General features: G+C 39.1%; 1 protein-coding gene across 1 annotated transcript in view; it reads right to left on the reverse strand.

Moving 5' to 3' along the window:
- The window catches only part of NAALADL2 (N-acetylated alpha-linked acidic dipeptidase like 2), a 291,258-nt gene that overhangs the window by 174,331 nt on the left and 106,683 nt on the right, over window positions 1-10,244 (reverse strand). Inside the window, exon 4 of the mRNA XM_009638747.1 lies at window positions 8,786-8,936. Coding sequence (XP_009637042.1) covers window positions 8,786-8,936 — 151 coding nt within the window. The remainder of the gene's footprint in view (window positions 1-8,785; window positions 8,937-10,244) is intronic.

Consider the following 10,244-nt stretch of genomic DNA (forward strand, 5'->3'; position numbering starts at 1 on the left):
GGTTGCCAGCGGGTGGGGGGAGCCGATTCTTCCCCTCTGCTCAGCACTGGTGAAATGACACCTGGAGTGCTGGGTCCAGTTCTGGGCTGCCCCACACAGGGAAGACGTGGACATCATGGAGCGAGCGCAGTGAAGGGCCGTGAAGATGACTAAGGGCTAGGAGCATCTGACACATGTGGAAAGGCTGAGAGACGTGGGGGTGTTTATTCTTGAGCAGAGAAGGCTTGCAGGAACCTTAGCAAGGTGTGTAACTGCTTGATGGGAGTGTGGAAGAAGGGGGAGCCAGGTTCTTCTCCAGGGGTATTCAGGGAATGGAGGAGGGGCAAGAGGCACAAATTGAAATACAGGGAATCCCCCTTAAGCAGAAGGAAAGCTTTTGTATGGTGGGAGTGGTGAAGCAGTGGAAGAGCTTGCCCAGAGAGGTTGTGGTGTGTGCCTGGAGATGCTCAAAACCTAAGTGGACAATTTTCTGGGCAAGCTGCTCTAGTTGTCTCTGCTTTGAGCAGGTGGCTTGTCCTTCAATGATCTCCACAGGTCCCTCCTGAGCTCAACTATTCTGTGATTCTTTTCTCCTGTGCTAAGGGCTGTGATCCCTTTCCTGACATCAGAACCAGAGACATCTGAGCCACTCCACGATATGCCATGCTCTGAAGCACACCATCACTAAAATCACACCCCCAATACATTTAGAAAGTTTTGACCACATTTAATGTACACATACTGTTCACTCTGTTGTCTCAGAAGCTTCCTTCACCACTCATGTTGTCCTTAGTCAACCAACTAAACCATCACAACAGCTTCTCTCTCTCCCCCACCCTGTCCCTCAGTTCCCCCAGGTAGAGCATTCTTCTATTTTTGAAGGGAAGGAGAACAGCATAAGTCTGAAAAACCCTCTGAGAAGTAGAAGCACGATGCTTCTGAAAATTGGCCAAACCCAAGGTATGATGAATTACTTAACGTCTTTTAGTGTTCTGCAGAACAACAGCATATAATATAATAGTATATGTATACACAACAAAAACATATTTTCCACATCTCCTTTAGGTTTTCTTCTGGGGGAGTTTCTACCTGTCTGAAAGTAGGAAGAGGTACTATTATCTTTTTTATGCAGCTGCTGAACATGGTAAGCAGCGGGCTGGAACAGAGATCAAGTCGAATTAAAGATGGTTTGGTTTATTCTGGCTGGAAGTATTCAAACTGCACTGGAAAAAATTCAATTATAAAACTAATTACATCTATAATTGCTTAAACAATCAGCCAGCTGACTTTATGGTGCACTTGATAGTATGCAGGTGCACTTGCAGGTGTTGACTCTGCAATACGTAAAAGTTACATTGCAGTATCCCAAATCGTGCACGGAGTGTTAGGAGGATAACACACCATGCACAAATATATGGGAAAGTTAACCAAAATTTATCAGCAAACACAATTCCTTTATTTATACTTATATAGCTACTACTTGACCTACCTGTAAGGGGTACCTAAACTGCTTTACAATCATTCTCGTTCTGACATTTTTCCCTTTGGCTTCTATATGGCCGAAAGTATTGGTTGCATCTGACCAGAATTTGTACTTTGAGACAGCTTTATTTCTGGCAATTACAGCAGCATTAATAACTAGTACCACCTATCAGAAATGCCTGCCTTTCACTCTGAGGTGCCATCTTAGCAGTATGCTTGAGTAAAACACAGTCATCTCCAAAAGAGGTATTTGCTTTATACATACCAAATAAATTAGGAAGAAGGCCCATTATGTTCAACATGTTCAATCACTTAACCCTTTTGTCTCTTCCCTATATTTCATCAACTTTTGAAAAGAAGGGAAAAGTTCATTTTTTTTAAATTTAAAAATGTAATCAATGGCTTTTTAAAATCCCCTTTCTGCATACAAAACTAAACACTGAATTTGGCCTAAATTCACAAACACACACCTCCCAGCATTTCTTTTAAATGAATTTAACTCTCCATTGAAAAACTAACATTCAGTTTTAAATCTAAGCTACTTGAACAGCCATGTTGAGAAAGAATCTTTTTAATCTTGGCAAGTATAATTTTTCAGAATATACAATATATCACCTGAAATGGAAGACGGTGATAATTACACTCAATTATTAGAAACATAGGAAAAATAGGCCTAGAACACTGAGGTGGTTTTACTGTAATCCTATAAACCAGAGTTTTGGAGCCTTCAAAAAGCCCACTCAAAAGGGAACTACCTACAGTTCTAAACCGTTTCTGGATCCCCAAACACCAGCAATATAGCACTGTTGCCTGCTTGCAGGTATTGGTCTAAGCAAGTGTTTCAGTTGCAGTGAACAAAGAAACGCGTTCACACGCTGCAGTTAGCAAAAACCTGAAAGTGACTACGTTAGTTTGCTATTTCTACGCGTGTTTTTGCTATAAACTCAGATTTCAGGTACAAACACCACTAAACTTTCCTGCCTATCTGCCAGACGCTGCTGGATGAAAAAAATCTCAGGTAACAGTAGCTTAATTTGGTTCTGGAAGAAAACAACCCCCACCTGAAACACAATGAAGCCACTGGAAAAGGCTGTGAACGATACAGGATTAGAAGAAACCACAGTAATGTGCAGAGAAGGGCATTAAGTAGCAAATGACTGGCAACAGAGCAAGTGGTCCATAAAATTGGCCTCTAGCTGACAGTCAGTTCAGAGCTTAGCTGGTTCTTAAAATGGATCATTATATATTGCTACGTGAGCAAACACACAACTATTTGTCCCTCTAATTCCTTTCCTCATGCATACCCATAAATCTAGTAAAATACTTCCTCAATATCCTGCCTTGGGTCTCATCTGCTTCTTAACACCATTCCCATATACAACCAGGAGTTGTATATGGGAGTGCAAGGGAGTCTTCACAAAACTCCCTGATGCTATAAAACCAGCTCCCTGTCCCAGATTCTCAGCCCATGCAAAGACAATTCATTTCAAGTCTGCAGGCACCCGTGCTTTTGCAGCAGCAGATTCGAATACACCAGCTAGAATTAATGCCACACAGAGATTTTTGCTGTTTCGTAAGCACATAATAAATTGGCTCACTCGCACAAATTACAGTGACCTATAATATCATGTCAGTAAAGCTATGGCAGGATTATTTTCAATAATGATTGCACAAAAGATTTAAATATGCTAAACTCACTTGTGAGTTGAGTAGCTTCAAAAATTTAATCTGGACATCATTTAAAATGCTATTTTTGCTGGGTTAGAGACAAGGTGGCTTCACTGGAAAATGTTCTGTAAGGAATCAAGGCTGTTTAGTAGTTTGAAACTGTCTGAAATGCCAAAATACTGAGGAGTCCTTTCCAACTTCTAAGGTGTCAGGAAGTATTTAGGTAGTATGCTTTCCACTGAACTAATTCTGCAGCATAGGAAGTGTTGGATTTGTTGTTTTTCAGGTAATTTGGTGTTTACCACTTGTACATTCCACTACTCTTTTAAATTCACTTTTAAAAATAATATTCTGTTTGAAATTGAGAAAAGTTTTGACCATATGGTTCAACACAGCATTTGCAAGAGTCAAATGATACAAACATTGCTACCAGGTTATTGCAGTAGCATTGGCCATTAATTTCTCCTCTCCTCTTTTAATACCCTAATTGATAAAATTACTTCATTTTTCAATTCAAATTTGGCTCCTTCCCCAAAATAATTTATAGGCAGCTTGATAGACGATAAAATGATATCTAGTATCAATACAGAGGCCCACATGCTCAAACCTGTGAGCCTAAAATCTCTTGATGTCCAACTGATTTTCTCAGTTTCAAATACATGCAACACCAACCAAAAGTCAGACAGGAGGAAAAACTAAAAACAACAACAACCAAAACCTCAGAGCATGTAAGTTGACACTTAAAACACAAATTTAGTTGCTTTATCATATCCTGCAAAATCTGAAGAGGCAGATCATGGATACAGGAATCTCTTGAACCCATAGCGCTAGAGGTATTACTGAAAACTTGCTGAAATTATTAGTTACTGTGCTTACTATTCAAAAGCCAATATTTTCTAAAGATTTACCTCTCTATTGCATTAGCACAGATTTTTTTCATACAGAAAATAACACAGTATATCAGACAGAGCAGTGTAGTTGGTAAAGATAAAGAGTGTGTTGTTTTTTTTTTTTATGGCAACCCTAAAATTATGTCCTAAATAAAAAAAAAAAAAAAAAGAAAAAAAAAAAAGAGACTAGAAGTATATTTAAGCATATAGACACACACACACCTAAATTAAAATATGGTACCATAAACCTTTCCTTCTCCCCAGCTTTACCCTGCCCTTAAGGAAAATAAAAAAAAACAAAACAAAACCCCAGAAGCCTGAACGTAGACTGTCACTTTATACCAGTTATCTTTGTATTTCATTTATCTGATGTTATTAGCAGAAAGTAAACGGAAATTTGGGGGGGCAAGGAACAGTCGCAGGATCATTTCCACTGCTGCAAAGGCAACCACAGAAAAAACTATCCTTGTAACTGAGTTTTCTTCTTTAAAACAACAGACAAACCAGGGCCGAGGACGTCTTGTAAAAAGTCATGATGATTTATAACAAAACATTTTAGAACATATGTTGCATATGCATGGTTAAAACTGTTACACAACATTCTATTTTCTAGTTAACTTCAGCTCAGCTGGTTGCTTCAGAGGAGTAAAATATCACAAAGTCAAGGACAGTAAGGACAAACTCCGATAAGAGGCAAGAAGCACGTAAACATACAGAATCACAGGGCTGGCTAAAAATAAAGCAAGCATACATTTCTATCACAGCACGTACTTACTTATGCATATTCCGAGTAGTTCCCTGTGTTCGCTGCAGAAGAACCGGCTAAGCTCACTTAAAGAATGACAGATGACTAAAGAGGTAAATGCCATGGGCTTTTTATAATGCATATTTGGTGTTCTTCAACTGTTGCTGTAATTTATCAAAACATGGAGAACACGGCGTGGTGGGTTAACCTCGGCCAGCTTCCAGACACCTACCTAGCCGCACTCTCACTCCCCCCTACTCAACACGGCTGGGGGAGAAAATAAGATGGAAGAGCTCACTGGTCAAGATAAAGACAGGGAGATCACTTATCAATTACCATCATGGGCAAAACAGACTCAGCTGTTGTCAATTAAAACAGATTCAGATAGTGAGAAACAATCCCCAAAAGGTTAAAATAGCACCTTTGCCCTGCCTTATTCCAGGCTCATTTTCATTCCCCTGCCTGTCCTGCATTCTTGTCCTTTCTTAAATATGTTTTCAGAGGCACCACCAACTTTGTTGATCAGCTCAGCTGTGGCCTGCAGTGCATCAACACCTCACTGATTCCTCATCTTCTTTGTCCCTTCCTCCGAAATCAAATCCGATTAGCAATGTTTGTGGAATGCTCATGTCAATTCCTCTGCCTGAATAATCTCCAGTATTCACAATTCTAGGGATGCTGTGCACTTCCCCTACGTTACCGATTTTTCACCCGAATCCCTGGATTATGGCTCACGTGACTACCTGTTAGCAATGACCCGGAGCATGGACTCATACCACTTTGCCTTACTGTTATAACCTCTGTGTAACAATTCTCTAAAACGTTACACTTGAAACTCCAGCTGACAGCGTTAGATCATATTTTACAGCTGTTATAATTCAGCATTTTTAAGCTCACAATATTTTCTATGATGCCGAGTTCTTCATGAAATAGTTTCTATTCCACCACTGCACGGATAGGGATTCTATTATGAGGTACCTTATCTCAGGGGCAGGGGTCTTAATGTTTATCACAATGCCACTTTTCTGTTTACATACTAGGATTGACAAATAGGTTCTATCCATATTTTTGTTTACTGAGCCGTTTCCTGTGTGGAAACAAATTTGATTTAAAACGGCTCTGAAGTATAGCAATGGAGAAAGCTAAGGTGTCTCTGCCATACAAAGGTAGGTGAAAGGAAGTGCAGCGTTCAAAAAGTCAAAATGGAAAAAAAAAAAAGTAGGTGGGGGAAGTCACTCAAGTTTTATGCTATTCTTCTAGACTTTATTTTCAGGATAATTTTTGCCATATAAGTCTCTTATCTCCTTTCAAGTTTCTTAATTCTATATGTTTAATTCCTTGAGTCCCACCCACTCGGTGTCATTTCAAAAGCAGGAAGATAGAAAAGGAAGATTTCTAAAGAAAGAATGAAAGATTTCTCAAAACGGAGGATACTACACTTTGGCAATCAGAATCAGGAAGACAGAACTGATGCTCAGAAGGGCTCATATGATTGTTTCAGGACTGATAGGACATAGGATTGCGAGAGTCGTAACAACAGAAGAATTAAATTATCAAAGCTGCAGAAACTTTTACGTAAGTGCTGTTGACTTCCCTTTCCACATCATTAGTTTTTCCCCTTTATTAAACAGAGATCAAAAAAATCATTCCACTCATAGACAGTAGGCATCTCAAACCCATCCCCAAGCTATTTCTGTAAATTCTACAATAATTCATATGCAGAAGTGCAGTATTTAATGTTCATGAAACAGAAGATTTGAGCTAAAACCTCATGAAGATGCCAAAGTTCTCTCTGAACTATTACATAACCTGCATTCTAAAATGTTGTCAACTTTGAGAAGAGTTCTGTAAATCATTTCCTGAAGATGTTTTTTTCTGCGAAAAAACTTGAAGCAGTCCAATACTCTGACGCCACAGAGAAATTTGTTTTCAGTCTAAAAGAAGGTGAGAAATGTAGGCAGCGGCATGAAAATACAAGTTGCCTACCTTTTATTCACCTCGTACAAGACTGATTTTGGATCGCTGATCTTACTAGGAATTTCCTAGTAAAAGGGAAAACGGTGGTAGAGCAGTCCCTCAGACTGTAATAGTAACAGTTCTTTTGGCAATGTGTGAAGTGCAGATGGTATCAAAGATATGCCAATAACTTAAAGCAGGAGCTTCCAATAAAATCTCTTGTAGTGCATGTTGCACTCTGTGAATCAAAGTGATAGGGGCAACCCTGGGTATCTGGCACTTTTATTCCGTGTGTAGTCGGTTTAACTACCTTATATGCAAGCGCATCCCTCAGGCAAAAGTCTGTGCTCCAGATGTATTTGTTTTTGTCCCAGGCATAAGTTACCTCTAACCAAATTGATTCATACTCTCCAGAGAAGAAATTCATCATCAGAAATACAGAAATTACTTCCATCTGATCTACCTTCCAGTGACAGAAATGTAAAAAAGTTTCCTCAAGTGTTCCTTTGAGCTCCTTCCAGCTCATTATTGCATTCAATGACCAAAATATAAATGGTTTTAGGAAGCTGATAGCATATTCCCTGCTTATGAATGTTGCTCAGAGATTTAAAACCATAGACAAACCACACGAAGGGTTCTAGTAGAAACAATCAATGTACTTATAATGATATCACCATTTTCCATACAATTAAGCTTCTTTTTCTCAAACTGGAGATTGGAATGCACACTGCCGATGAGATCATTTACTGACAGAAAACGAACGCATAAGGTTTAGACACTGAAGTGGCACCTTCATGTTGCTGTATCTGTTTTAATTAGCTTTACTTTTCATGTCGGGTAAATAAAACATTAAGGAGTCAGCCAGACAGATAAGCGACAAACTGTTTTTCCAATAGCTCCATGAAATGAGCAAGAATAAAGCTTGAAGAGTGTTATATTTACCTCTGTAGCTCCCAGGGCACTTCTAAGAACACTGGGTCAGGTACACTGAGACACTGAGAAAATGTGCAATTTCTTTCCCACTGAGCTGTCAAGGCATTCATGCTGTGAATAGCTAACACCCATCTTTGACAGCCAGGCAAATATTTCTATTTTCTGCCATTCTAGTCATGAAGTATCTCATCGTTGCCTCAGTTGATTTAGTGCCAATTCAAGTCAGACTTTAGATGTCTGAGCTAGTAACCGGACCAAATATTCTTGATGAAGCCTTGTCACAAACTCATAGACTGCTGCTTAATACATTTCCAAATAGTTAGATAGTAAAAAAAGGTTGTAAAGCTGAAAAGGCAGCAGAGAAGCAGAACACACATTCACTGAACTGCTGGAATGTAGATTTAAGTAGTGCATACAAGTCAAATATGCTGCTGCTTCTATTTATTGTTAACATTGCCTTAAAAATACCCTTAAGCTTTTAAAATACTATGGAATTCCTGAAAATCAATTCTTTATTTCCCATACTTTGAAAATACATGTATTTAGAGAAGCATAATTGATAACCAAGTCTATCCAGGCAGAACTGAGACAAGGCTAAACACATCCTATTTGAGTGGTAATTGCACAAAGATACTATAAACTTTATTTTTTCTTAAATCCTTCCAAATATAAATTTCTAATTACATTGCACTTGCAGCTATTGGCCAGAAGTTTCCATTACCAATACCATGAAAGCGGAAGACAGAATGAAGGGAAGAATACTTCTTTTAGTGGGGACAGATCCTGTGGAACCTGCTCAGAAACCACTGGATTAAGAACTTCACGGCTTTTTTTTTTTTTTTTTTTTCTTGGGATAAGAACAAGCAGGCAGGAATAATGGTCCAGTGTGTGTATACACAAATACAAAAAGCTACAAAATAAATTAGATAGAGTACAGACTTTGTGCCAGGAGTTTAGAGTAAAGCACTTCTGAGATTTGATTCCATCCTTTGAGCCATGCTGCATTACACAGTGTTCCCTTACTCAGGGTTTCTACTTCAGGCAGGATTTAGTTTCGTGTTTTAACTCTCATACTTACATCTACAGAGAATTAAAACGTCCATCAGCTGAACATGCCTTGAACAGTACTTACCGATACTGGCATAACCGGGTGTTGATGGATCTCCTCCGCTGTTCAAGGAAACCATAAAAGCTTTATCAGCAAGATCTGTAGTCTTTGGTAAGTCACAAGGATCAACGTAAAGAAGAACACCGCCAAACCCTGCATCTTCTAACAGAGAAAGCTGTGGGAACACAACAACATATGTGACTATTAACAAAAACGGTATCAGAACACACTATTATCCAATTACTGTTGAGATAGAGGTGGTATCGTGCATCAGGCTCTCACCAAACTGCTTGTAAATAAAAATACACCAGCTGTTCTTTGAAAAGACAAAATCAACCCCCCAAAACCCTAATTCAAAGTCATGTTTCCCAATTAATGTCAAAAGCTACTTTCAAGGCCTAAAGACAAAAAGAATTCTTACTTCTAAATGATATGTAGCATGTTGAGGAAATGGAGTGCTAACGCTCACTGCAGCTGCATTTGAGATTTGCAACTGTTCCATCTTTACCCCTTCTATTGTGACAGCCAGACAAGGCTGGTGTGTTGGAGGTTATATTCAGATGAGGTACTGGCCGTGATTCAGCAAGGTACACAAAGAGATATGAGTGGAGCCACCTTTCTCCCAGCGAGTACTGGACACTTGCTCGACTTACAACACTAACATATTTTCATGTGGTTTAAATACCACCTTAAAATGCCTTAGTTTTGAAACTAATCTCATTAAAACACCTTGAGTAGAAATTCCATATTTTCTGTCTTATTAGCAGTCTGACATCCCTGCTTAGTTTACCTCTTCAAGGACATGCATAAGTGTGCACAGCACATACTGGATGTTTGCATACGCTTGGCATCAGTCTTGCACAGGATTTCTGGACAGAGTTACTTTTCAGTTGAGAGAAAACAAAAGGAGTTTACAGATTAAAAGAAAGGCAGTCTAGCTTACCCAAACCTTGGAGTCTGCCTCCTGTCAGACAGACAGCTTTTATTCTGTCTCATTAGAACATCACAGCTTGAGTTAGTAATTGTAATTAGCCCTTCCAAAAATCCATAGATCTGGGGCAGCAAATCAGGCAAACTTCCCCAAAGTCAAGGACAAAAGCATCCAAGCACCATAACTTGCAGCAGCAGCCTATAGATCAATTTTGACTGAAAAACCCCAGGTTTTCCCTTTCACAGTGAACTGAAAAATAAGGGGATTTCATTCCGAATCGGATGAAATCGAATTGTAATGTGGCAAATACTCCCATGAAATGAGATGACCTTTCTGTGTAATATGCTGCGTATTTGGAATTGACTGAAGATACAACAATAACACAAAACTATATTAATTTTTCAGGCACAAGTAACTCTGGTATTTAAGGATTATCTTACTATTCACTATGCTCTACTGACGACTTTCCAAATAGCACCAAATGGTCTGAGGAAAGACTGCAAGTATATGAAGTTTCTGGACGACACTCTGATTCTGTAGGAACCTGAGAAC

The sequence above is a fragment of the Egretta garzetta genome, unplaced genomic scaffold, assembly GCF_000687185.1.
Source record: "Egretta garzetta isolate BGI_Z169 unplaced genomic scaffold, ASM68718v1 scaffold560, whole genome shotgun sequence".
Classification (NCBI taxonomy): domain Eukaryota; kingdom Metazoa; phylum Chordata; class Aves; order Pelecaniformes; family Ardeidae; genus Egretta; species Egretta garzetta.